At 39.1% G+C, this 27,866-nt stretch overlaps 2 protein-coding genes across 2 annotated transcripts; both read left to right on the top strand.

Annotated features, from left to right (window-relative positions):
- The first annotated feature begins 1,429 nt into the window (after window positions 1–1,429).
- On the top strand, window positions 1,430–3,185 carry LOC125885656 (retinal cone rhodopsin-sensitive cGMP 3',5'-cyclic phosphodiesterase subunit gamma-like). Its single transcript, XM_049571331.1, has 3 exons — window positions 1,430–1,614; window positions 2,243–2,364; window positions 2,505–3,185. Exons 2-3 carry the CDS (start codon window positions 2,255–2,257, stop codon window positions 2,620–2,622), a joined length of 228 nt encoding a protein of 75 aa, XP_049427288.1. The 5' UTR covers window positions 1,430–1,614; window positions 2,243–2,254; the 3' UTR covers window positions 2,623–3,185.
- Window positions 3,186–15,712: 12,527 nt separating this feature from the next.
- On the top strand, window positions 15,713–26,420 carry LOC125885808 (endoplasmic reticulum resident protein 27). The gene is made up of 7 exons (XM_049571594.1): window positions 15,713–15,863; window positions 17,747–17,832; window positions 21,796–21,933; window positions 22,037–22,153; window positions 23,002–23,127; window positions 23,219–23,416; window positions 26,331–26,420. The coding sequence occupies exons 1-7, from the start codon at window positions 15,806–15,808 to the stop codon at window positions 26,370–26,372; spliced, it is 765 nt and encodes a 254-aa protein (XP_049427551.1). The 5' UTR covers window positions 15,713–15,805; the 3' UTR covers window positions 26,373–26,420.
- Window positions 26,421–27,866: the final 1,446 nt, after the last annotated feature.

Below are 27,866 nucleotides of genomic sequence, written 5' to 3' on the forward strand. Positions count from 1 at the left end.
GCAGGTTGAAGTCCTGACTGTAAAATGTTAAGAAAGTAAAAGTACAGAAGTATCAACAGCAAGATGTACATAAAGTGTTGAAGTAAAAGTACTCATTATGTAGGATGCCTCCATTCTATTTTCCCCCCTAAAGAATGCATATAACATAAGGCTGCATGATATGCAAAATAAATAAATCTAAAAAAAAATCATATTGCAATTATTTTGACAGAAATTGTGATTGTGATATGAGTTAGATATTTGTGGGAATTATACTTTTTGCATTTCATTTTCACCGAAAAAAAATAAAAATGATAATGATGTAATTGTGCTGCAGTGTCTACCAAACAATCATGTTCCATTTACGTCTGGAATGTGCTTCATTTATAATGGTGTGCTGTGACACATTTTACCTTTATCAAAAAAATTGCAGCTCCTGTAATTTGGACATTGCACGTGGCCATGTTGCGATTTTAATAATATTTCAGTTCATTGTGAAACCCTAATATAAGTGTATTTTTATTGTTGTGGTTTGTCAATGTGGAGACAACTTTAGATACTTTGTATACTACTGGATGTTGAGGCAGTATAGTACAGCCAGAGCCGTGGAATAGACATAAAATTAGACATGTCTTTAAGGGGTCTGAGTACAGCAACATATCACACATCATATCATATCAAGTTAAATAAATGTATTGAACTCAAAAGTCCAGTATTACCCTCTGAATTGTAATGGAGTACAAAGTGGTAGTAACTGCTGAAGTAAAGTACAAGTATGTCAAAGCTGTACCTAAGTACAGCACATGAGTAAATGTACTTCATCCTGGGAGTGGGATGCTACACAGGAAAAACAAAGGAAAAAGGACGGGAGCTGTCAAATGCAGAAAAACGAGAAATGTCTTATTAATTTATTATTTATAAAAGGCTTCAGAGCAGCTGCTGATTCTCATCTTTTTCAGTTCTTCAAGTTATTGATTGTCTGTATTTCTTCACATTCAGCATGTTAATACAGTTGATCACATTTCCACGTTTGACAGCTCTCCTTCTTGTTTTGCCTTTCTTATCACTGACCTGTTTGGGAAGCCTTTCCCCACTGTTTTTGTGGATATACAATAAATTCAGGGGTGACCCACGTAAATCATGACACATAAACTATAACCAAAATGAACAGTTCCTATTACTATAATGTAGAATTTGATGCAGAGGGGTTCAGTATGTGTGGGTAAAATCCTGTGGGCTGTGACGGATAGACAGACAGACAATGACTATCTTTCAGCAGATTTTTTGGTTCCAGCTTGATAGCCATGCTAATTACTGTCACTCACTCCTGCCAGTAAATGGCACCTCCATAATTCACTTCAATTCACGCATGACAGATATATCTACACTTACTTGAAAAACACCTTGTATTTATATCTCGCTTTCCTTTATCTCATCTATTCGTGGCTAAGCTGGCATAGAAGAGCACAGAACACAGTTGGCACATTAAACAATGGCAGGACATCTGAGGGGATTAGCAACTCGGAGGACTTTAAAAGGAGAGACTCGGACAGAGAGAGAGGAATACCACAATCAACAAACGAGAGGCTCATCAGACAGCATCAGAAAAACACCGACTGAGACTTCAGCAAAAAGGTAACTGCAATTTTCTCAGCTCTGGCACAGGGAGGCTTTTACTGCACTGATAACATGTAATGGTCCAGAGGAGAGAAAGACAGACAGAGTGATGGCTTTATGGTGTTTTTCTTGAATATCATGGCTGAAACGGAGCTGAAATGAGATCTGAGGATTTTACTGAGAAGACTTCATACAGAGTAACTCTCTGTGCTGGCCTTCTTGGTGGTACTGCCTGAGGCCTCGTCTCTGTTTCTTTAAAATGTTCTCTTTTTACTGGATGGATTTGCATGAACCCAGAGGAGTTCACTGGTTATACATTTTTTAAATGTATTTTGTTTTACTGTAAGGGAGATTATTGGTTGGTAGCAGAGGAATCTGCAGAGAAATTTATTTGTATGGTCCCTTCCAGCAGCAAGGCCACTCAAAGTGTTGTGCATTAGACAAAAAAGATATCAAGTTAAGATTACACAAGGCAATATAAAAAGACACATGTAAATAGGATTTCAGAGAAAAGAAATTGAATCAAAGTTACGGTACAGTGCAAGATATGAATAAATTGTCCTACGTTCATTTTCATATAAAGCAGAAAAGTTTAAAAGAGGTGGGATGATCTCATATAATTAATTATCTAATTCTTCTTTTTCAGCAACCAATCGAAATGGCTGACGTCGCCGTTGCAGCTCCTGCTGACAAGAAAGCACCTCCCAAATTTAAGCAGAGGACTGTACGCACCTTTAAGAGCAAGGCGCCTAAACCAGGCCAGAAGGGGTGAGATGGACTTATGATCACACACACAAACACACAAAATATACACTTCTTCTCTTTATTTGCCATTTAAGAACAGCAAAACCAAATACTTGTATCTCTCAGTTTGTACTCATCAGATGTTTTTTGTCTTATGTACTCAGATTCGGAGACGACATCCCCGGCATGGAGGGTCTTGGCACTGACATCACAGTGATTTGCCCATGGGAAGCATTTGGTGACATGGAGCTCAGCGACCTGGCAAAATATGGAATTATTTAGCCGTCTTCCCTCTGCCTTTACCCCCACTGCCACTATTGTCCCTCGTGTATTCCAACTGTTGGCTGAACAGCTGAAGATCCTGTCCTTGTGTGCGTGCTCTAGAGAGGAGGCAGCTTTGGATTATTTAGAGGTTTGACCTGGAAAAAAAGAAATCCAGTTGTCTCTCTTGTCTCATGCACTTTATCTCCCCCTGCCTTCCCACCGATTCTCCATTGTCTTCATGACGAGTGGTGTCAGCAGCTCTGGACCTGAGCTTGCACTTTCCACAGAGACAAAAAAAAGGAAATGGAGTTCATATTTTGTAAATATGAAAGAGGGTTTTATATTTGTTATTGTGGTGTCATGGTTATGTTTTAATGCTCTACTCTCCTCTCCTTCAACCTCTTCTTCTCAAGGCTGCTGAATCAACAGGCACAGATGTCTATGTTGTGTATTAGGTCAAATTATATTTTTTGAGAAAGTCTATAATTACCTTAACTCTTCAGTGAAACAGATCATCCATCTATTTTGTCAGTAGAGAGAAACAACTCTATAAACACAATAAATGTTTATTTTCCATACAATATCTGTCTTTGTGTGCTTCCTATGATTAACACCTCACACTCAACATGAAAACTAAAACAGTAACCACCAAAAAAACCCTACATATACTGGCTTCTTGTGTCTCTCACTGTGGACTTATTCAATGCACATGATATAATTCGTACACAATAAGTCAATAACTCAATTACTGATGCTTGTTGCTGCTTAGCTGCCAGACTTGCCTATTATTTTTTCTTATATTATTCTCTCAAATTGTAAAATAAATAAATAAATCTGGCTTCAAGGACGGAGGCTGAGTGAGAATAGAAGAAGATGACTGATGCTATTGTTGCCATGGCAACTAAAGCGGCTTATTCACAGAAGCTACAGGGTCTATTGTTTGTCCTCCACATGCAAAGAGAGAGATTTAATAGAGAGGATGTTTCAATGTCAATAAACAACACATGCCGATAAACATGCTCTCAGTTTTTACAGAAATCAAGGATTTTTAAGATGCACTCTTTTACATAAGAATTAACTATTAACATAACTGCTGCTGTTGAACCTGGGCTGCTACAAATCCAATACTGCTGTACACCCGTCACCCATACAAAAATCCCCATCCTTATGCATGTATATAGTGCTTACTCTATTCTCTCGTATCCCGTATCTCATTTATTTTTCTCATACAGTAGGTCATGCAATGTTTCAAAACCTGGGTTGGCCTTCACTGAGTTGGTTTAATTCTGACCTTTTATAAAGAATCTACTGAGTCACCATACTGTAGGTAATCACTTGTCCTCCTCTACTCACATTACCTGTGGTGTGCCACAAGGTTCAGTTTTAGTTCCACTTTTAATTTCTATCTACATGCTCGCACACAGCCTAATCATCCATCGTCAGCAACAACAACATATTTTTTCATCACTACCCAGACGACAGACAGATATACCTCATGACCTGAGACTTTAGATTGTCTCTGTGATGTCAACTGTTGGGTGTCACAAAATGTTCTTAAACAAAATAACTCCAGATCAGAAGTCATACTGTTCTCACCCTCAAACCCTGCAGTCACATTGTGAATTCTTTTGGTTCCCTGTCTGCTAATCTGAAGCCCACTGCCAGAAGATTCAGATTCAGATTTCAGCCCTGCTTCCTCCAAATAAGAACCATCTTTGGAATTAAACCAATACTCTCTCACTCAGACCTGGAAAAAGTTATTCACACATGTATCTTCTCCAGACTTGACTACTGCAACTCTCTCCTTTCTGGCATCAACCAAAATCCACTCTTTCAACTTCAACTAGTTCAGACTACAGCACCTATGGCTTCTCGCTTGTTTTAACAGACATTACATCACCCATATCCTCGCTTCTCTCTATTGGCTCCCTGTGCATTTCAGAATTTATTTTAAGATATAACTGATTACTCTTAAAGCTCGTCTGGGCCTGACCCCAAGCTAAATGGCAGAAATGTTGATCCCATATGAACCTTAGGTCCTCAGCTGGGGTCCTTCCTGCTATTCCAGCGCTGAGGCTTAAATCTGGGGGTGACCGTGCTTTTGCCATTAGACCCCCTCTCGTCCAATATATTACATAGTATATTTGACGCTGTATTAACCTATGTGTGACCAATGAAGGAAAAGTGAACTGAACTAAAATGCTTTTAATATTTGTAAGGTGGCATTACTTTGTTTACCCCATCCCAGATAGACTATATTGTACAGTGGAGGAAGAGTATTAAAATTTTATAGAGACACTCAACAGATTTTAAACACATCAGTTCAGTGTAGTTTACTCATCAGGATGATTCTCAGTCTGTGAAAATGGGAAAAAAGAAAGTACTTGTAATTTGGGCCCCAGTGTTATATTACATACACTGTAATATATTATTGCATTAAATTATTACTGATGCATTACAGTTTAAATACCATTCGTTCTGTTGTAGCATAAACTGGAAATAGTCAAGAAAAGCACAAGTATCTTACAGTTGTATTTAAACTCTACACTCCATCACCACTAATATGTTATCTATTCAATGCAATATTTAGCAGCTCCTCTGGCAACATTGTTGGTGGTGCTAATGTGTGTGTGTGTGTGTGTGTGTGTGTGTGTGTGTGTGTGTGTGTGTGTGTGTGTGTGTGGGTGTGTGTGTGTGTGTTGCCTCCAGATATCATTTGTGTCACTGCACCAATTAGCTGTTGGAGCCTCTGAACAGCAGGCAGACAAAGGGACAGTGCCTCGTACAATGTGGCATAAATATAGCAAACATCAGTTCAAAACCTTTGGCCACTTCATTAGCAGGGACCCGAGGGGGCAGGCGTGGGGGCAGTGGGTGAACACAGTGGAGAACATTTGTACAAGGTCTGTTTGAAATGGATGAAGAAAGTTAAATGTGAGGTGTTTCACCTGAGCTTCACATCACCAAAGGCTTCACATGGATTCATCTCAGTGATGTGTGATGTCATCTCCAAGTGTCATTTGCAGCTACAGAACTGATCCCATCAGTATCAGGATATTAATGAGTGTTGACATGAATGAATATTTGGAGGCAGAAGTCTCAGAGACTGATATCTGAAAACCTCAGCAGATTAAACCACTTGTGTCTGCAAAGCATGAGGGTTATAATAATTCCTAATAAAATTCCTAATAAAATTATTTCCATCTCAACTGTTTTGGCTGTTGCTTCATTATAGGAATTTAAAAAAAACAAGATCTGAAAAACTGTAGTGCATTCTTTTTTCACCTCCTCACATTTTCTAAGGACGCATTCACACTGGCGATTCCGTCCTCTTTAAACGAACCCTGGTCCGCTTCCACGGATAGTTCGGTTCGTTTGGAGTGGTGTGAACGCTCATTTGAACTCTGGTGCGGACCAAACTTGAAAACTGGCGGTCTTGGTTCACTTGCAAGTGAACCCTGGTGCGGTTTGCTTACAGCTTTTGGGTGAAAAAGAACAAAGCCAACTGCGTGAACCAAGAGAAGCAGAGGTAAAAAAACAGAAAAGTTGGAAAATGTCTCATGGGCAGATGTGTAGTAGTGAGGAAGTGCAGGTGCTTACCCCAAGTCTGCATAAATTTGGTGTTGCGCCATTGTTTTTCTGGTGACCAAGCCAGCTGAAGGGGATGGCCAATCGATGAGCTGGGTTTTCTTCTTCCTCATGCTTTTTTTCTTCCTGGTCAGTGGTCGTTTCAGGCAATACTGCCCCCAAATGAGCAATGAGCAGCTGTTGTAACTTGTTGTCCCAGGCGGTTTGGTCTGCTTTAAAAAGTGCAGTGGGAAAGTGGACCGAACCAAATGAAGGTGTGAAATTTTTCTGCATTTCCCGCCCAAACGAACTATACCAGACTATCCTGGTGTGATTGTGCCCTAAGTTAATTGATATACTTCAGGCTAGATGGAAAGCTTTGGCAGAAGTCAAATATAATATTCATAACTATGTTTTCATGACATTATAATCACTTGAAACTAAGAATCATTGTGTTTTCGTTACCTTGTAGGCCATTTATATCTACATACTGAGGGGGTCCTATCCAATGCAGTCAACCATGTAGACAAGTAATGTGTTTTTGCACCCCCTCATGGGTTTGCCGCTTATGGCCAGATCAGCAAAAGAGAGATTTTTGTGTTGATTTAATAATTTGCAAAGCCCCAATGAAGTAAAATCATCCAGTAACTCACAAGAAGAAAAGCAGCAATTAAAGCAAAGACTGAAAACATTACTGAGAATATGCTAATTATAATCATATTGATAAATTTGATACAAGAGGCAACAAAACCAATCATAACAACAAATTGGTTCTTCCATGTTAAAAAAAAATTGTAATTCTTTTCAGTAATTGCCACTGCTTATGGATAACATACAAACATACCTTTACATAGAAAAGACATCACTGAGCTGCTTAAAGACTGCCTTGTAAGATAATTAAGTCTTTCTTGTGTTAACTGTGTCATAGTTTGTCAGTGATCCTGCCAAGACATCTTAAAATGAAATCAGTCAGGGGAAACCAGAGCAGTCTGGCATTTTATTTCTAATTTATTTATTTTCTTTAAGTTGCAGTTTGGTCGTAACACAATGGGCAGAGCTGCAACAGCTGCATCTGCTGGTTACTGTGAGAAAGTCACTATGGTGGTTGTAAAATGTTTTTCTTATGACAGCAGAATATAGACAGACTGTAGAGGTATGCAGATCACTTTGGTTGGTTTATTTTAAAGCTCCTAGCTGTGTACATGTACCTGGAGTAAAAATAGCCACTCGTGTTTATTTTAAGCTGTAGGATTAGACTTTGCAAAGTCACAGAAAGCACATGCACAGTAATCGTCTCGACCAAGTCACACTGCAGACCTTAATTTGTGCCATAATTTCCTCTACTTGCCTTTGCATTCACTTTCTTTATTCTGATACTGCAAAGATAGATTGTGGCTGTCACAACCAATTTAAAGCCGCTCTGGCGTTTCATTTAGCCAAGTGTCCCGAGGCATGGACGAGTATATTTAGTATAATGCATCAGACATCACTGTGGGACTGAGTATATCTGCTGCATTCTTTTCTTTGAGATATGCTGCACAGGCATTGACTGGTCTGACTGCTGTAATGGGTTTAGTGAAATCATAAATTGACGGTTTTATTAACCCAGATTTGAGTCACCACCATACGGCCACTCAAACTGCTACTGATGCGTGGTTTTTTTGTCTTGTTGCAATTTTTGATATAATATAAGATGACTCAGGTTTAATTCTTCATCTGGCTACAAGTGGTTTGAGGATTTCTCTTGAAGATGTAATCATATAACAATCCTTTGAATACTCTTATTACAATGCAGCAAGTTTTAGACTGGTGTTTGGAACTGTGTGAACCTTGAGTTGCTTTAAGGTACATTGTCACAGTGTTTCTTTTTCTGCTCTTAACCACAGTAACTTGCCTATAGTTAACTTCCATGACTTTACATTTAGTGCATAACTTTACATGAAGTGTGTAACATCATTCATAGGATATAATACGGACCGTTGTGTATGCATTTTCCTAGGATATCATTAGAACTGTTGTATGAGGATGCTTTGTGTTATGCGATTCATAGTTCTTCAGATAGGCTGGTTGTCCTTTCCCTTAAAAAGACAAATATACAGCTTTAATTTGAAGGAGTTCATTGATTGAAAGGAATTAAACATTTTCTGGGAATAAACTGTCTAAACTTTAGGGGAGAGTTGTGGATATTATAGACCCATTCAGATATCCTGAGGTGAGAGTTCAAGACACCCCTTTGAAAATGACCGTGCCAACTGTTTCATCACCTAGATTAGTTTGGATTGCTATTCAGTCCCCTTCTGCCAACATGGTTTGTACCAATGGATGCCTTAGGTTGTCAAGATTTACAAGACCCAACTACCTTCATGCTAGCTAAAAAAATTGGGAGTGGGGGCAGCAATTCTATCAGGCACCACTGCAGAAAACATGGAGGTCTCTGAGGGGCTTTACAGTGACAGAATGAGCTGATATACAGAGTACAAAATAATGCCCTCCTGGCTGAAAAGAAGTTCAGCTACGTGTATGTACATAAGTTGCAGTATGATTGCAGCATCAGTGATTAGCCTCAGAAACCAACAACAGCTCAGGTCATCAACCTGAAATGTGAAGCGTAAAGAAACATTTCTGATAAACAGGTAGCATGTGTCATAAGTGCATAGTGCAGTTACTGATTACTGCTGCCAAAAAGCAAATCTTTTCCCAAATTGCAGCCCGTGCATCCAGGAATCACCCACAAACCGTGGCATGCGTATATGTTTAAAAATACGGTTCCTAGAAGGACAGAGTTGATCTGCAAAGCCCATGTGTTTGTGATTGCAACATGTAGACTCTGTGTCTATCATCACAAATATAATCCTTCTCAAATCCCAGTGGCAGGTTTGCAACACAGACAAAACAAAAACAACTGTGAAAGCTGAGAATACGCAGAAATCTTAGTGCAGAACCTGGAAAACCTCAGCCTCCTGTCCGCTGGTTTCCTGTCCTCTTTGTTGTTTGCTCTGACATGAAGGTTCGACTCTTCACTCTGAGGCTTGACGAGCTGGCAGCTTACAGGCTGTAATAGGATTGGGACTTGTCCATATGGGTCAGTACAAACAGATACAGTGCCTGAGTGTTGTCTGTGAGTTTTATCAGCCAGGACTATCCTGCTAACCGTGATCGGTTGGTTGCTATTATTAACAGACAATACATCAACACATTCAGATTTTTGGCAACTATTTTCTCATTTAAAATATAAGGGCAAAATGTGTTTGAAATATGGTCATGCACTATGCATCATCTTTAAACATTGCATCTCAGCACAGGTCTGGATGCACGCTTATGTGCACTGTGAAAAGAAGGTAGTTTTGTGTCATTTATATTTGAAATTATTTGCACTTAATGTGACCCATATAAAGGATTTAAAGCACATCAATGCATATGCAGTTGATGATTCTTCCCTTTCATATAAGGAATTATTGCATAATTGTGGCTATGTGGCTATTATGCACTAAATATTACCAAGGATTCAGAGATGATAGTTACTTCCAGTACTCAAAAACTTAAAGCAACGTATCAATGCATGACAGGTTGTGTAGGCCCACCATGGTAATTACTCATTCTAGTTAAACCTTAGCTTTATTCTTGATGCTAGCAGCAATTTCATCAAAATATTGCTACTGAGTCATAAGAGATTATTTCAATAACAATGATGTCAAATACAGTACAGGCGCTTTATCACGCCGCTCAGCATCTCAGTGACGCACAGGGCACACTTTAGCCACCTTCTCTATGTGAAGAGCAGCTGAAAAACACATTGTAACACATGGTTAATGTTGTCAAATATTCACAGTTAGGTTGAGGCAACAGAACTACTGTGTTAGAAAAAAGATCATGTTTTAAAATAATTACGTTGGTTATGTAACTATAATGTAACGTGACATCAGTACTTCAGGAGAGTGATGTCAGTATGCGATGACTGTACATAAGGGGTTATAACATTGTGTTAAAACAGCACTGAATTTTTGTTTTATATTGGCCATGGCCTCCTGGGTGACAGCATATCCCCAGGACTTAGCCTACAGACTGTAAATAAAGATGGATGACTTGTCTCCACTTCCTTCCACTATCCAAAATGAAGTCAAAATATCCTGGACATGGCCGCTGCCATCTTGTGCTGGTGATGCCATTTGGACCAAGAGTCTGCACAGGACCCATCCCTGCAGGTATCAAGTTCCCACCCATTCACCCGTCCGACCAATCACAAGCAGCGCCATTGATAGCGAGCCTACCTGTGGCACGCACAGCTGTCAATCATGACCTCAGTCCCTTTTTACCATCACATTACTAGTTAGAACCAAACTTATCAGAAAAACAAACATCAGGGTGATAAGAACTACCTAAAATGACAGGACCCATCTTTGACGTGCACTTGGAGTTCTTAGTTTGACCTATGTCCCATCGGCTAACATAGAGAGGGTGGGGTTTATGACCTTTATTGCAGGGAGCCACCAGGGTGTCATCACTTTCAGGGAGGTGTCATGTTGTCCATCTTTATATACTGTACAGCCTGTCCCTGTGGCCCATAAAACACTTTCCCCATTGACCACCATTGTAAAAGTAATGCCTGTAAAACCAGTCCAGTCTAATTCCAAAGTCGTCAAAAGAAGCCATCCTGTCATGTCGGCATGATGCGCAGCCGTTTGCCATGAAGGTTTTGTATTTGTTAAACTTTCCTCAAGGAGAGAAAAGCTAATCAAAAATCAGTGAGTCATCACAATGTAAAGTCTATGTACAGAGCAGGAACTCGCATGTGGGGCCAGTGAGAGAAACACTGCTGTGCATATTCAGTGGGTCTAATACTGCAAAAGTATACCTAGAAGCCAGAAACTTTTTCTCGGTGTATGCACCAGGCGAGTAATTGCAGCCCGTTCTAACTCCAATATGTGACGACTTGGGATGAGAACATGTTGGCAGTTCCATTGGACTGAATAGGAGCCATCTAATATCTAGTTATTATTATATATCTATAATATATCTATATATCTACTTGTTTTGTTTGACCCATCCACCTCCCATCCTACGCAGACTTTCTCACTCTATACACTACATCAGTAGCTCTCAGCGGCCTGTTGTTTACAGGGTCAGCCCATGTTTTTTCGTCCTTGTATTACCAACACATCCCCACTGACACAGATTTCGTATCTCCTACAGAGATGAAGGATTATACAGTGTCATATGGGTAATTAGTGTGTCAGAGGGCTTCCCCATCCTCTGTGAACCCCTGACATAACCACCAGGCAGCCTGTCAGCTGTTTCCAACCCACATATGAAATCCATATGGCAAACACTCCCACACTCTGACACAGTAACCGTGACCTACATCATCTTAAACCTCCACTATCAGCAAGTTTGACACTCCAGCACAAATCATCACACTCAAAAAAATAGCAGAGACATTTTGGATATTATTTTAGATTATTAATATTTAGATCATTTTGGATGATACAATTATTTTAGTTTTTTAATCATGTGTAGTCTTTTTTACCAAAAAGTGTTTTGCATATATATTGTTTTTGTCATCAGTCTTTTGTGGCAGATACAGTATGTTTGTGTGAAATAAAGAAATTCTTTAAACACCCCACATATTCTGTAATTATTAATGTGTGTGTGATCTGAATGTTGATAAATCTCTATGACAGTTGTTGACGTTTGCATGTGTACTCTGCATAAGTGAGACAGTGGCAGTGTGAGGAGAAGCTCAGCAGAAGGGTCTGAGGATTAATACTACACTCCAAGGCTGGGTGGAAGCCTAACAGGGTAAAGGTTGTGTAACAGATGATTGAAAAATAGTGATCGCTTTAACCTGGCCACAGTCCAAACACCATTAATCCATCAACTTCAGCTTTACCTGCCTTACATCACTGATCTCACAACTAAACTAAACTCTGTGTCTGCATGTGAACTTAGAAGAAGCATGTGTTGGGCACAGAGAGAGAGAGAGAGAGAGTAGAAACTCAGATACTGCCCTAAAATCTATCCAGCGACCTCATGCATGTTTCCCAAAGCTGTTATAAAACCTTTTTGCAATTCAATTGATAAACTTTTTTTTGACTGTTTTTTTTTTAAACAGTCTGTGGGTTTTAAAAGTTGGCACAGTTGGTGCCAGAGGGGTTGTTTCATTTGTATTCATTGTCAAACACAAATTCATTTTGTTCTGATGTTCCTGCAGAAATGTGCAACAAAAAGAAAAAGAACCTGTTACATGGTACAAAGTGCCATATGACAAAGTTATCCCGAAAAAGATCAAGTGTCGGCACAATCCATTTAGGGAAAGCACATCATTAAGCCTGTGTAACAAATGCAATGTTTTGGTTTGCTGCCACTGTGTGATTTGTAATCATCACTTTTGCTTAGTTTATTTGCAGCAGCACCAACTATATGAGCGACTGGGCCTGTAATTTGAACCCAAATGGCATCTTCTCTGAGCCTGTTGAACACTAAACACTTGTCCACAAGGAGTCAGAAATGACCAGAGAGAGCATTTTAAAAAATCATTTCTGTCCTTCCTTCTTTTTACTCTCTTTCCTTTTCATTGTTCCAGTATGCCTATGTGTCAGGAATGTTTTAAACACCAACTTAAATGCAAAGTGTCTCTGTCATCTCCGCTTTAACTTAACAATGGTAAAATGTTGTTTGTTGCCTTTCAGAATTCAGCTTGAGAAAGTGAGTCTCAAAGCAGCACTGTGAAATAAAAACTTAAAGCAGACATTTTTGCAGAGATGCAGACTTTATGAAGCTATTTTGATCGGATTTAAGTAAGAATGACATAGGTGTAGATTTTGAGGGGGACACAGGTGACAACCCTCAATCTTTACAACATGTGCATTTGTCTCTCCCAGCAAAGACATGAAAGTAGCAGAGGACTTTTATTTGACAAAATTAAAGAAATTTATACAATGAATTGATGCAGAAAAGACACAATTTGGTGCATAATAATTCACTTGAATGCAGGAAAGTGTTGGATGCTCTAAGTTTTCAACTCTTCATTTCATATGTGTTGAAACAAAACCTACACCGCTGGAGAATGAAATCAAGACACAGAACGTATCGTAACTTCACGTAACTTCACGTAATGTAACTGTAACTACACTAATAATGAAAAGGGGGTGAAAAAAGTATGTCATGTAAACAAATAACAAATACAGAAAGACACTATTCATAATAATAATAAGAATTTCATGTTAAAAAATCTTTTACATAGCAGTTTCCTAAAGTTTTTTTTTTTCCAAAAAGATGTCATAATCTAAAGATAAATGACATCCACTGTGACCTTGTTGTTCGTACCTTGTTACTCAGCAATAATACTACAGTACCTTGTGATTATTAAATAAGTACTGTACTCAGTCATTTAAAAAATACTTAGAATGTAATTTATTTCCAAGTCCCTCTTAAATAAACAAGCCTGTGGCCCCTTTATTCCCTGCACTTACATATATGTACCCAGTAAGTATAATACGTATTTTATGGACACCTTTTTACACTAAATAATGCACAGTCATGTGTAGGCTGTAATCTAAATCCTTTACTGTCACGCCACAGAGACAGAGTGAGTGTTTGTAAGAAGCTTTATTTTCTCTAGTCCTCATCTGTGAAGAGTTGTTGTGTCACTGCTACACACGTCACCTGTATGGCATTTCAAGTCATACTGTAAGTCTGTGACGTTAGATGTTGTCCTGATCGGCAGTATTAGTGCTGCCCTTAAGCCCCATGGGAACATGCATCACACACACAAGCCCTGAGACTTTTCACAGTTTAGAACAACACGTTTTTTTAATCTCAGAGGACATTTGTTGGTGTAGTGATAATATACAAGTGAAGAGTCCACAGACATTATTCCCCCACAGCACGCATTTTTCTTAATGGTTCTCATTGGTCTTCTTGCACTGAGGACATTTAACTTGTAGACGCAGTTTAAGGAGGCTATTTCTATAAACCTTTTTTAATCTTCAGTATTTTTACATGTATATGTGAGGAGTATTTGGATTTTATTGACACAAGAGAGAGTTTACAGGGTTCACACCGTCTTGTCCTCAAGAATTCATTGTATTTTTGTGCACCCCGCTGTTTTTTTCTGCTCTGTGGTCGACCAAATTTTTACTTACCAGCATTTTTTGGATTTAAAAAAAAAAAATGTTCAAAATCATTGAGTCAAACGTCAAACCTGATGTAAATGATTCTTTTAAAGTTTAGTTTAATAATTGCCATGGTGCTGTTATCAATAAATCTGCATTTCAGAGGCTTTAAGTTTTTGTTTTAACATCACCACATAAAACAACATTTTTGTGGTGGTTTGTTGGAGCTGCTGCACGTTACTGGCTTTTTGTCTGTCTTTAAGTTATGTGAGAAACCATGTTATGTAATTTTTCTCCTTACCTCACAGTTTTAGATTTTAAATCATTGTTTTTCTGTTATTATTTTTGTTTTTATGGTAAAATCATGGGTTTTAATTGACACATTGACACATGGTTTTTAAAAATAAATTTGCCAAATTGACAGTGTGTGTGCATTTACTCATAAAAAGTCCTGGGGAACAAAGTAACAGCTACTGTAATGTCCCATTAGACACTTTCATTTGTGGGACTGTCATGATTTTACACTGCCATGTGACTTCAAGAAATTATGAACATCCAATATTTAACACGTAAGTTAGTCAGTTGACCTTATCAAATTTTGTTCTTTTAACATAGTTTGGTTTGTAGGAATGTAGGAAACACATACCTCTGACTTTAATAGAATTTTTTAGAAAATTATGTATTGATAAATTGGATTTATATCGCACTTTTCAATGCACTCAAAGCAATGCATTTTACAAGATTAAAAACAAATCAAGGTAAAACATGTTAAAAAAAAGATAGTAAAAAAAAAGAAAATCTGGATGATAACGTATTGACTTTCACCTTGGTTTCTTGTTATAACACCTATGCATAAAAAATAGTTCGATTTCAATGTGCTTCCGAAAACTATTCTCTTAACACCATACACTGAAGCAAAATTGACTTGCTCGGGTGTTTGTATGGTGATGAATTGATGTGTTGGAGGTTGTGTCCCTCCTGTGGTGAATGTACCAAAATGCAGCTCAGTTAATCTCTGGTCTGTCATGGGTCACACAGGCCTGTTCACTGGATTTCTGCAGTAACCAGGCTGCTGTATCTGAAGAGCCTCCCACCCTTAACAGATTTATGTAAGACACTGCAGCACATGACATTTTGACAGCAAAGTTGTTAAGAAGATGTTTCTAATGACATTGAGAAAAGGTGTTTGATGTTTCATGGAGGCAAAGGTCAGCTGGACTAATTGGATCATTTTTGTCCCTCTCAACCTCAGAATGCCACAACACCACCATTTCAGACACCCACCTGTCCCCTGTGGTACAGTGACACGTAGTCCACCCACTTATCAAGAACACCTGGCTAGTTCTCATGAAAGCCTCCAATCACATCCCAGAGAAGTTGAAGGAGCCACCGCTGGCTGCCATGTGGCAACCGTCAGAGACAGAGCAGAGGCGACACGGCTCTTCATACAGAGTCCGACAGCTACAAAGTCTTCTTTTTCTTGGTTTGTTTTCTTTACCTGCCTCCCTCGAGTCCTTTGCAACATGCTGATCACTCTGTTTTGCTCCCTCCTGGTGTCTTCTGTTGTTGGTACAGAGAAAGGTAAATTGATTTAAGTAGCTTGTGTCTACAGCGTTTTATTCTTGAGTTCTTCTCTTTGTTTTCAATGCGGAAAATCAAACAACATAGTTTGGGCATTAAAGTAACAAAACAAAAGCTATACAGTTTTTAGACTCTATTTTGTCGATCTGTCTTTCACCCCTTTCACCTACATTTTGTACTCACATTAATAATGCTTGGAGGATGACTCCTAATCATTTTAGTGAGTCCCTGTTTTTACCTGTGTTGGACATGAAACATGGCACAGAACATGGATTTATAATAGAAATGAATATAGCACTGGAGGTGGAGCACTGTTCATTCAATTGCTCAGTGGTGCACTAAGCCAAAAAAAAGTTCAACAGCTGTGTTTAAAATTACCTGGATGATTGATCGGCACTGCTTCCACACTGCGTGGCTCATCGAGCAGGCGCACTAGAGATTTTCTCACTTGCTACTTCTGGTTTAGCGCTCCACTAACTTGAATGGAGAAAAAAAAAAAATAGTGTAACTCCTTTAGACTTTGCAAATGTTATCGGACCAAATTGCTTAAATTGTGATAGTCAAAAAGTCATTTCATGGGGGCTGTGATGCTAAAAAAATGTATCCACTGATTAACAGATGTCTCTTTCACCATGCAAGTCTATGGGAAAAAGTATTTTTGTATTTACACAGTTTGGCCACTGCAAAAATTGGCTTCAAAGCCACTTCCTGGTTCAGATGTTCGTGGTCCTCAGAGGATGAATCATGACCACTTGACTTTGCCTCTAGTGCCACTGGCAGATCAAAGTTTTCACTCGTCTAGTGAAATATCTCAATATTACTTGATGGATTGCCACAATTCAATCTAGATATTCATGGTACCCAGAGGATGAATCCTACTGTGTTGATCCCCTGATTTTTCTGTCATTGGCAAGTTCAAATTTGTGGTTTTGAGTAAAAGATCTCAACAGTTATTGGATAGGTTGTCATGAAATTTGGTACAGACATTAATTCCCCTCAGGATGAGTTATATTACCTTGGTAATAATCATGTCAGTATTGTCATTTGTCCAATATAAGATAAGATAAGATAAACTTCATTGTTCCAAACAGGAAATTTGTTTTGGACACATTTTTGTGACATAGCTGCATGCAAGATACAACCATCAAATACCAACAAGAAACACAGTAGACAACCATGTAGTACAGCAGGAATGCAGATTTGAATAACATAGTTGTGCAATCAGGACTCCTGGATGAAATAAATAAATCAACTTTATCATAACAGGTAGGGCTAAAATAATAAAAGCTCTTTAAGGTTGCACTAGCCCAGGAGATAATCATAAAAGTGCAATAAAACCTGTAGTATAAATAGAAACAAATAATACAAATAAAAAAAATAAAATACAGTAGTGCAAACTAAACTGTCGCAAATAAAAACTGAAGTGCAAGTAAGAACGTATCAAAGTGTGCAACAGGTCAATAGTCACAATAGCAGCCCTGCTCTGCCAGGGAGACACCACAGGACCAGCAGATGAAGAGAGTGGCATAACCAAAAGAACATTAGCATATGTAAGTTTATAATCAAATAACTGCAAAACTGAGTACTCTGTGTGTGTGTGTGTGTGTGTGTGTGTGTGTGTGTGTGTAGCAAATGTTAACATGCTAACTTACTGAAATAAGATGATGAACTTGGTAAACAGTGCACCTGCTAAACTTGCATGTTAGTGGTTTTCACTGTGAGGACGTTAGCATGCTGACGTTAGCATTCAGCCCACATCTGTATCTAAGTACAGCATCACAGAGCCGCTAGCGTGGCTGTAGACACTTAGTGTTGTTTAGACAAAGACAGGGCTGTAACTACACACTGTGCTGATTTGTGCATCTCATGTCTTTCTTTCTCAGAAACTGCCCTTCCCAGACTGACTGACACTAAAGCTGCTGAGGCCTTCATCGACTCTGCTGATGTGGTGGTCATTGGATTTCTGGAGGTCAGACATGAAAATTGCACACTGAGTGAATAAACATGAGCTCAAATCAGCTTTCAGGCATCTTTTAAACAAGCCCACAGCGGCTGTTTTATGGTTTTGTTTATTATGCTAACATGCATGCGGCAAACCAGACATGATCAGACAAATTAGCTAAAAGTGAGACTGCGAGGGCCCCCAAAGTACAGCTTTTGTTTGCACGCTGGTGATGCTGCTGTCACGAATAGATTTGGAAGAAGACTATATTTCCTCTGGCCACACCTTTGGCAGTGCTGGTGCTTTGAGGGCAGAGAGTCGCTGGCTTTTCCAAAGGGGCGAGTCCTTTGGCTATACTCTGTGTGCCGTGGAAGATGGCGGGCCACTTGACAGGAAATACATACGTATCTGAAGACTTGTGGGATTGGCTTCAATGGCCCTCTCGTAAACAAATGCAGGGAGAGGGTTCATGAGAGGAGAGTGGAAGACAGAGCACATGAGGATAGCTGGACCGTGATGCTGAAGGCAAAAAGAGACCAAAATATTGGTGCTGTGACTCACTGGGAATGAACACATATTACAGGCTGCAAAATGATAAAATAGATTGCCAGAGCTCATGCAATGCTGTCTCAGAAATAGACATGATTCACCTTCCTTTGAGTCAGCCTCCTCTCTCTTTTCTTGGTGTATTTCTTTGTTTCTCCATCTCTGGCTCTCTCTCTCTGCCCCTTCAGGGGAAAAAGAATTTTTGAAGAGGAAATAATAGCCAACAAATAATACATCACAACACTGCATTGACATATACACCTACGTAACATTTAAAGGGTAATGATAAATGTCCTGTAATTTAAAGATAAGATAGAGATTAATATGGCAGCTAAGCACTATTTACTATGTGAAGACATAGTGGAGTAATGGCATTTCATTTCATTTCATTTATTTGTTTATTTGTACAGGGACAGTGCACATTAATGAACATTTCTGTAAATGTGCCAGTTTTAGCTGAGTAGGTAGTTTCCAACTGCAGTCCCTGGGCAAGGTGTTAAATGCCAGCTAAAAGAAAAAAACATTACAATCAACATTTTGTAATAACAGTAAAATATACAGCACAGCGCATATAAAAGCACATGGATCAGAATAGAAGGCATAACACACACAGTAAAAGACAAGAAGTGGCACATAATCACAATGGAAAGCACATCAAGCATATTAAAAGACAGGAAAATAAGCTTCTGCCGGCAGGTAGGTTACATCAGGCAAACAGACAAACATAGTAGCAATGCAGCATATTGGCAGGACACCAGGAACAAACAATACAGAACAATACAAAACAAAACGCAATGCACATTTAGACAACATGTAAGCAAGCGAAACAGACAAGCAGATAGGCAGTCAAGCAGGCAATATGGAGGCAGAGAGGCACGCAAGCAGGTAGACAGAATTATAGGATCAGTATGGAATACTGATTGTGATCGCACGCCTTATTATCTTTTAACCATATTTTTAGAGTGTGTTTGAAGGCTTTGTGTGTTTCAACATTGCGAATGTGTGGTGGTAATGACTTCCAGAACTGGGCAGCTCGCACGGAGAAGGCTGACTGGCTGAAGGAACTTTTCCTCAGTGGTACAATGAGAGTAGTTGTTGAGGCCGATCTGGTCAGTCTGCTGCTCAATGTAAAAAAGTCGGCAAGTGGTGGTGGAGCCAAACCATGGAGAATTTTGAAAACTAGATTTATGTTGTGAAATTTTACAGTGTTATCCCAGCTTAAAAGGACATGCTTGTCCAGGATACTGCAGTGAAGATAACAAAAGGATTTCTTGTCCAGGACTTTTAGGGCTTGCTTATACACAGATTGAATTGGTTTTAATGTTGTTTTGCAGGTCTGGGTCCAGCTGGTGAGGCAGTATGTTAAGTGGGGCATCATCATTGCATTGAAGAATAATTTTGCGGTTTCCAAGTTTAGACAATTTCTGATGTATCTGAAGTTGGCCAGGTTGTGTTTGATTGTTTGCGTGACTTTCTTTACCTGTTTTTTGAATGTGAGGTTTGAGTCGAGAATAATTCCCAGATATTTGAATTCTGTCACCAATTGAAGCCTCTCACCTGCAAAATACACATTTGGGTCAGGTGTATTAGATGTTTTCTTTGTGAAAAACATGCAAACAGTTTTTTTTAACATTAAGGTGAAGATAGGGATTGTGGAGCCATTTGGATACCTGCACCATAGTTGTTGAAAGTTTTTTTGCCACCTCTTCTTTGTTTTTACCATGTATTACTGTATCGTCTGCATACATTTGAATTTCAGAACCGGTACAGACAGAAGGCAAATCATTAATATACAGACTAAACAGTAGAGGGCTCAGAACTGATCCCTGGGGTACCCCCACTTCGTTTTTTAGATAAGGTGATAATGTACCCTTAATTCTGACGGATTGTGTTCTGCCTTCCAGGTAGGAAGGAACTATTTTAAAGCGTCAAGGGAAAAATTAAACCGAGGCAGCTTAGCAATGAGCACATTGTGGCTAATGGTGGCAATGGTGGCATCCTGAGCAGAGCATGAAGTCACGCTCCCTCTATGTGTGTGTGTATGTGTGTGTGTGTGTGTGTGTGTGTGTGTAGTAAGCCAAGCTTCTCTGTGATTCGTCGTGATAAGCCAGTCTAGCTGTGAACACATGTTTGTATCCCAGTGGCTAGGTTATCGCTGCCACTTTGCACTGAGCTCGTATGGTAGTTACCCACCCACCGTTAGCTCTGTCAGCATGGTTGCTCTTGTTTAGCATCGTTAGCTGCTAGTCTGCTCATCCACCTCCATGTTGAGAACCATGTACAGGCAACTCATACAGTCTGAATTTAACATAGAGCCCCTTTAAATTTATAATTTTACATACTCCATACTCCATACACATGTGTAAATAGTAATAATATACTTATTAGAGTAAGAATTGTATTAAATTAACATTAACATTAAACATTAATCATTAAATCATTACACCTTAATTTTCAAGTAAAGGTAGCAATACTGGAGTGTAAAGGGACTCCAAGTGCATTTCTTGCATTCAGAATGTCATTGAAGTAAAACTATGTGTCCCATATTACAATGACAAGCTCTCTTTGTATTTCTTCTCTGTCGTTTAAATCTGGTTTTTCATCTGGAGTAAAGTTACACCCTTTATTTAATCACTGGGGGTTTGTTTGGTTTTGTTTTTTTTTTTTTTACATTATTTTATCTTTCCTGTTTTTTTTGTACTATTTACTATTGACTATTTATTTGTTAATTTCTAACCTTTTTTTTTTAATGAGTTTTAGTCTTGTAAAATCTTATTCATTGTTTTTTTTCTGGGTTGTTTAAGCACTTTGAAACTTCAGATTCGCCAATGTTATATTTTTATATGTTATGTAATTGAGTTACAACTGATGCATGATAATGTAAGTAGTATAATAATGTTGTACCTGGCTGGACTTATACTACTTCTTAGGTACTTTTGATGTAAGGCAATATGTCCATTTAATAAGATCATCTTTTATTCTGTATGTAGAATCTTAATTTTAAAAAAAATCACACATTTTAGAGTTGTCTGAGTAAAAAGTGTGACATTTCCCTCTGAAATGTGAGTAGGAGTGTAAAAAAGTTCACAGAATAGAAATACTTCAATTGTGCATATCAGCAAGCCTGCCCTCGTCAGGGAGATTCAAAATGCAGGCTTTGGTTTGGATTTGGATGTTTTCTGTCACTCTCAACCCATGGATTAAGGCATATGTTTCCCTCTTTAAAGTTCCAGTTTTGCCAGTGTTGCCAAAGAAGGCTCTTCAAGATTTACAATTTAAGTATATACATACACAAATGTTAAGGAAAAAGACAAGAAATGGTTTCACAATCATTACATAGTGAGCAACAATGAAAGTGTGGGGAAAAAATCATTGAAAAATAAATGTATATGATGAGATGAGATGTAACTCTCTCTCTCTCTCTCTTTCCCTCCTGTGTCTCAGGGAGAGGAGAGTCACGGCTATAAGGAACTCATTGCAGCTGCAAAGCGAGTTGACTCAGTCCCTGTAGCCATCTGCACTGAGAAAGAGGTGTGGGCGGACTACGGCCTCTCCTCAGACACCATCACCCTTTTCAGAAAGGTATACTCTGCTCCATTTGTCTACATAAGAATTTTTTAAGAATAATTGTGATATGCACTGCCAGTTGTATGACAATGATGATGTTGTCTGTCATTTAATTTAGGCAGATAACCACCAGGAGAACCTTGTTGTCGCAGAGGCCAAGAAGTTAGAAGCAGATGGTCTTGTGAACTTCATCACCATCAACGAGGTCCGATATATCACAGAATACAACCAAGTGGTAGGTCCAACTTATGTCCCCATCACTGTCATATGGTAAATGTTTTTCTGGAGCCAAAGGCCTGCCTCAGTCTGTCAGACTGTTATTTCCTGTCATCTATCTCCTAAAGCTTTTCTGCTTTCATCTTAAAAATACATTTTTATTGAAGACAAGTACAAAATTGAAAGAGTTGAAACACTTTCTGACATCCCCAACTCACCCTGAACTCCGTCATCACTTTCCCACCACAGTGGTGGAAAAAGTACTTAGATGTAGAAAGTGGAAATAACAATAACTGATTATTTTTAGGAAGCTAAATTGATTTGCCAACTGATTTTTTTTAGGTAGACCTTTTTTTTCTGTTTGGCTGCTGGCTTCGTCCACAGTAGTAAATGGACTGCACTTGCGTAGCACTTTTCTAGTCTTCCAACCACTCAGGGTGCTTTTTCACTACATGACACACTCACCATTCACACACACACACACAGTCACACACTGGTGGCTGAGGCTACCTTACAAGGTGCCACCTGCTGCTCAGTAACCATTCACATGCTCTCACACACCGATGGAACAGCCATCGGGAGCTATTTGGGGTTCAGCATCTTGCCCAAAGATACTTCGACATGTGGACTGGAGGAGCCGGGGGTCGAACCGCGGATCTTCTGATTAATGGATGACCCACTCTACCTCTGAGCCATAGCAGCTTAGCTTCTGTTACAGTACTCCTGCCTGCTTCTCCAAACTGGGAGTGTGCTGACCGCCAACTACTGTAGATGATACATTGACTATGGATGAATACCTTATACAACCCAGTTTAAAATCTCTTTAACCCCTTATTCTCTGCATCTCTGCTTTTTTTTTCTCCTCAGACAGCAGTGGGCTTGTTCAATTCGGAGGTGAAGACCCACCTCCTGCTCTTTGCCAACAGGGGGAGTAAAGAATATACTGAGCTGAAAGAGAAACTGCGAGCTCTGGCCCCCGAGTTCACAGGCAAGGTGAGAATATTCTTTCTTCACATAAAAAATTCTGTGGTTACTTGATCTAATATTTAATGAGCTAAATGAAGTCATAAAAACTGTGTTCCAGTTCTTGTTTGTGCTGGTTAACGGAGCAGTGAAGTCCAACTTCCGATCGCTGGGCTACTTTGGCCTCAAGTCTAAGGACCTCCCTCGAGTTGGTATTTATGATGGTAACTCTGACATGAAGTGGCTGCTGCCTGAGGGAGAGATCTCTACTGAGCGAGTACAAGAGTTCTGCCAGTCCTTCCTACGGGGGGAACTGAAGGTGAGCAGCCGTTATGGCTTACCTACAATCAGTCACTGCTGATGGTTAGATGTATTATAACCTGGTAGCTGCAAAAGCTGGTTAAGATTTAGATGCTGGTCATTGTACTCAGCAGATCTTTTTTCTTGTGACGTGTAAACTGAAGCCAGAACAATATAAAATAAAAAAGAGTGGCAGAGTTTAGTGCTTTAAAATAAGAAGTACAATGAACAAAACAGAAGCGCTCATTCAATCGTCAAGTGGCAGAAAGAAAAGTGGCAGTGAGGTGTTAGCACACCACTAATGTACAACAAGAATGAAAGCACTTCTTGCTGTCACTGTAAAGTATGTGCACCACACAAAAGACAGGAAACCTCACTCTGTGCACTAATTTGCTGTCTTACACCACAGAGCACTCCAGCTGGGTGTGACGCAGAGTCTGAGGCTCTGCTACAAGACAGAAGGACCAGAGTTAAAGCCAGCAACAACAAACTGCGGCACTAAAAAGATTTAAATCATATGATATCAATCAAATTGGGTGGCCAATCGATGACATTTAAATTGGAACTAAAACAAACTTCAGTGATATAAATCAGATTGTAATGCACCATGGCTGCAAAGCAGGTGTCATTTACAAGAAAGGAATTAGCAGACAGATTTAAAGGTGAACTACACTCATTTTTTAAATTCATACGTTACTGCTATGGCCTAAGACACAGCAAAAATATTAGTAAACATGAGCAACTCTTTCCCAAATCCAAAAACTAGAGTGCTAAAACTCAAATATTCAATGTCATCACTGAGATCACCCAGACCTGTTTCAGACCTGAAAACACAATGAAAGAATAACGCTCATTTAGGTATTAAAAGAAAACAAACGTCCTGTAGGTCCACAAAATCAGTCTCCCATTCACTGGCTGTATCCGAAAGTCCATGCTAACATGCTAATTAGCATGCTAAAACCTATATGAGATATTTTAGTATGTCTGAAACCTTTGTATATGAATAGTACATGAGTTGCATACTATTTCTGGTGATATATTACAGTATGCAAACACTAGATACTGCACTGGCAAAAATATCCCACAATGCAATGCAGTAGTGAAGACAATGTTCATAACTGTGGACAGCTACCAAGTCTGCTGACTGATGTGCAATTTAGGAAACACCATATTAAGTAGTGTGGTAGGGATACTATTGCAGATGGGATATCATAGAGTGCTGCAATGATGATGTATACTTATTGGCTGATGCAGAAGTTAGTGTCGCGTTCAGTAAGACAATTGTCAGGAATTAACACAATTTATGATTTTTGAAGCCTAAATGCAATTGCCAGTAGTGAAAAGCAATGTTGGGCTCTAAATGATCTACACCACTATAATAAGAGTGTAGGCCTTAGCGTGATGACGTTCTGTCGTCTCATGCAGCCACCAGTTAGCAACCGCTTTTTAAGACACAGAAAAGCTTCAAAATAAGGTATTTACAAATACATTTTATGTCGTAGAATAAAAGGTGAAAGGCTTGTAGACAGTCCATCTGATGCTTGTTTTGTTTCTGTTTTTCATTGTTTCATCACTACAAATCCAACTGTAGCCAGTATTTCACTATCACTACCCTCAATCATATTTCAAGAAGCCACAAATTATATTCAGCCACAAAATAACAAAGAAAAGCTGGAAATCAGCACGGAAGTACAGAGAGCTGTTGCATAGAGATGATAGAACATCTCATCTAGTTGCATTTTGCATTTTTACGGTGTTGCAGAAGAGAGCATTGCAAGTAGTTGCCTGTTTCAACTCGTCTCGATGTGAATCTTTGGTCTGAACTGGGCTTTATGCCTGTCCTACTACTACTATTACATATGGGGACAACATGGTTTGGGCTTAGTGTTAGCTATGCTAGTGGTGTAGCTCCAGGGATGTTGGTCGGTCACTCCACCACTTTAATCCAGACTGAAATACCGCAAAAACTATTTGGGTGGCATGCCATGAAATTGGTACACACATAGACATTATACCTGCTACACACCAACTTGTTCGCATGCTAATGTTAACATATAGCTAATTTAAGCATTTTCTGACATAACATTACATGACATAACATTACACAACGAGTTTGCCTGTGAACCATATTACCTAACAGCTGAAGTCACGTTACTTCTACAGACGTGAATAAAAGCCAAAAGGTTCATCATACTTGCAGACTACACGCTGAGGTTGCAAGCATTACCATGGTTATGCGTCCTCAGCTGGCAAGGAGGCTCTCAGGAAGTGGTGTGGTAATTACAGCTCAGTGCATCCCAAAGGATATATACTACTGTATGCAAAAAGTATGTAGAAAAGTATGTCGAACTCTGGTTTCTGGCTTTGAGAGAGAGGAAGTAATGTCTACATATATTGATTGAACTTTCCTGGGAAAGTGGAAATAGCATACTGGAGTTTTTTATTTAGGTGATGTTCCCCTTTAAACCTTCTATAGGTTTATTGCTTAGGAAGAAATGGTGCTGCTGACTGCTGCTTTCTATTTTTTTTTATAATGCCTGGACCTTTACCTTCATGGATAGTCAGTTTTATTCATATATCCCCAAATCACAAATTGGCCTCAAGGGGCTTTACTGTCTGTAGAGCCTCTATCTTTAGAAGCCTGTATTTTTTCTTTTCTCCCTCTTGTTCTTTAAATTGTTATATTCTTCTGAACAGAATAACTTAAAATTCTTGGCAGCCGAGCCAAAATAGATTAAAGAGCGTCTCATAATGCACAGCAGTATTGACATAAATGGAGGCATTTCTTTGAGCTTTCCTCTGAGGGGAATTCAGTCCAACAGTAGACTTATTATGTCTGTCGGTGAAACGCTACATAAATACACTCGGGGTAATCTCGTGTCACACATCGCCTCCCTGCTGTATTTCACTTATCATGCTATTATGTTTTTCAGGAGGTGAAACAGGCAGGAGCAGAGGCCAAAACAGAGCTGTAGGACTCAAATGTAAATGAATGAATATGTATTCAATAAAAGACTAAACGGAAAAGGAGCGTCTGATGTGAATTCTTTCTTCCATAAAAACAGTATGACTGTGTTGGACTGTCAAGCCCTGCAATTTCGTCCCTCCAACACAAAGGAAACTATGCAAAATGAACATTTGCATCTGTGCATGTGTGTATCATGTGTCCTCACTCATTTCCCTGTGTATGTTATGTTTTGTGCCTTACACGAGTGCGAGCCCGTCTGCGGTCTGGTTAGCGGACCACAGGTCAGTGGCCACAAGTCGCAGAGATCTGGCAGTTTGTCAGTCTGTTGTTATTGTCAGGACCACAACACACCGACCTCAAAGAGACTGACAGAGAGCAGACTACCAAGGCACACAGGCAGTAAAGTTTCTCATATGATTCATCCTGGACTGAAAGTGTGTGAATAAAGTGAAAAACATCATCTGTCATGATAAACTAACATAAAAGTGAAGAATGTGAGTGTCAGGGAATCAGACAGCAGTCCCACACAGCTAAAGGGAGCAGGGCATCAAACTCAAAAAGAAGTTAGAGGGATTTGACTCTAAGACATATCGGGCTCTAAATGTGGGTAAAAGAGAGAGTATTTAGCAGTAAAAGCTCTATAAAGGAATAACAGATGGGCTGCAGACATCAAGAGTGAAAATGTTTGGGCTTGTCCCAGAAATATTCTCTCAAGCAAGAAGGGAATTTCAAGGCCCAGACTGGGATCAGTGTAATTAGTGGTGTTGCACTGCCAAGCGGATGCATCCGCCGGAATTGGGAAAGCCTGGCAGGTGGACATTTCTCAGAGACCAGATGGAAATATACAGCGCATGTCGCCTGCCATCTGAGTTTGTTTACGGCTGCGATCGAGACAGTGCACAGATGAGACAGTGTTACATAAAGCACTGATGGAGGTCTCTGGGTGGAAGTGAGGTGACTTTATACTATCAACAGGCAAACTGTAAGATAATGTTTCTTCATTGAATAGTTAGTCCCATATTGATTTTAAATAATATTATTAGCTCATACCAGAGACGGTATTGATGTTTACATGATTTTCAGGATGTTCTAATAATGTTTACATGTCAACATGATGTTTACATGATGTTTACTTAATATTTATCCATTTACATAATGTTTACATGTCAACATGATGTTTACATGATGTTTACTTAACATTTATACATTTACATAATGTTTACATAATATTTGTTTGATGTTTACATGTTTACATGATGTTCTGATAAAGTTTACCTGTTGATATGATGTTTACATTATGCTTACTTAATGTTTACATGTTGTTTACACAAAGTTTAGGTGATGTTTACATGTTGTTTACATAGTATTTACCTAATGTTTACATGTTTACATGATGTTTATATGGCATTTACTTGATGTTTACATGTTTACACGATGTTTACATGAAGTTTACTTGACGTTTTCATAATGTTTACATGATAACAGGATAGGTACATGATAT

The sequence above is a fragment of the Epinephelus fuscoguttatus genome, linkage group LG3, assembly GCF_011397635.1.
Source record: "Epinephelus fuscoguttatus linkage group LG3, E.fuscoguttatus.final_Chr_v1".
Lineage (NCBI taxonomy): Eukaryota > Metazoa > Chordata > Actinopteri > Perciformes > Serranidae > Epinephelus > Epinephelus fuscoguttatus.

Coding starts and splice junctions, on each gene's coding strand:
- LOC125885656 (XM_049571331.1), top strand. CDS start 2,255: ATGGCTGACGTCGCCGTTGCAGCTCCTGCTGACAAGAAAGCACCTCCC. Junction 2,365..2,504: donor CCTAAACCAGGCCAGAAGGG/GTGAGATGGACT, acceptor TTATGTACTCAG/ATTCGGAGACGACATCCCCG.
- LOC125885808 (XM_049571594.1), top strand. CDS start 15,806: ATGCTGATCACTCTGTTTTGCTCCCTCCTGGTGTCTTCTGTTGTTGGT. Junction 21,934..22,036: donor CCATCACCCTTTTCAGAAAG/GTATACTCTGCT, acceptor CATTTAATTTAG/GCAGATAACCACCAGGAGAA. Junction 22,154..23,001: donor TCACAGAATACAACCAAGTG/GTAGGTCCAACT, acceptor TTTTCTCCTCAG/ACAGCAGTGGGCTTGTTCAA.